A 931-nucleotide genomic window follows, 5' to 3' on the forward strand; every position below is an offset into this window, starting at 1 on the left:
TTTTTCAGCTTGCACACGTAGTCAGGTCGAGATTCATCGATATAACCATCAGGTTGAACCATAAAAATGTCCTCTTCAAGCACCCCATTAAGAAAAGCGGTTTTGACGTCCATTTGATGCACCGTCAGGTTGTACTTTGCGCTCAAACTGAGCAGGACTCTGATCGACGTAAACTTCGCCACAGGTGCAAACGTTTCTTTGTAGTCGATGCCGTACTTCTGTGCGAAACCCTTAGCCACCAAACGCGCCTTGTAACGCTCGATTTCACCGTTTTGGTTCTCTTTCACGCGAAAAATCCATCTGTTGCCAATTGCTTTCCGTCCATGCGGTAGTGGTACTAGCTCCCAGGTCTTGTTCCTACGAAGTGACTCAATTTCTGAGTTGCATGCCTCACGCCACTCAACTGCTTCGCTGGATTCCATAGCCGACTTAAACGTTGTCGGCATTTCTCCCACTGAATCCACGATAAAGGCGGCTTCGACATCATGTGCTGCGGCTGACATTTCATCAAGACCTTGATGTCCGCTATACTGATGTAGTCGCTTGTATTCTGGGGCTCTCACCTCTTTTTCGTTCGATTGCGTTCGCTGATGTCTTTTGTTGCCGGACCTGACAAGGCCTTTAAACCTGCTTCGCTGGACAAAACGTTTGGTATCTGGAAATTCCGTCACCCCTTCCAAACTGCGTGAGCTCATGCCGTTTTGCGTCGAAATTTCTACTGCATTCATCTGTCAATTCTTGGTCTTCGTCATCCAGTTGCGAATCTTCATCTGTTATTGCTTCTTCCTGAATGATCTCTTGCCCATGAACGCAGTCTTGATTATTGCACTCGAAAATGTCCTCAAGAAATTTTGCGTCGCGGCTAATCACCATACGACTGCTTTCAAGGTCTTCAAAACGATATGCCTTTTCATGTTCAGAATAGCCAATA

The 931-nt window shown here is 46.4% G+C and overlaps 1 protein-coding gene across 1 annotated transcript in view; it reads right to left on the reverse strand.

Annotated features, from left to right (window-relative positions):
• Positions 1–728, reverse strand: part of PHALS_10109 (gag-pol polyprotein) — a gene marked incomplete at both ends in the record, with an annotated part of 756 nt that extends 28 nt beyond the window's left edge. Inside the window, one exon of the mRNA XM_024725477.1 lies at positions 47–728. Within this exon, the coding sequence (XP_024576250.1) occupies positions 47–728 (682 nt within the window). The remainder of the gene's footprint in view (positions 1–46) is intronic.
• Positions 729–931: the final 203 nt, after the last annotated feature.

Source organism: Plasmopara halstedii (genome assembly GCF_900000015.1).
Source record: "Plasmopara halstedii genome assembly, contig: Scaffold_444, whole genome shotgun sequence".
In the NCBI taxonomy this organism is placed as follows: Eukaryota; Oomycota; class Peronosporomycetes; order Peronosporales; family Peronosporaceae; genus Plasmopara; species Plasmopara halstedii.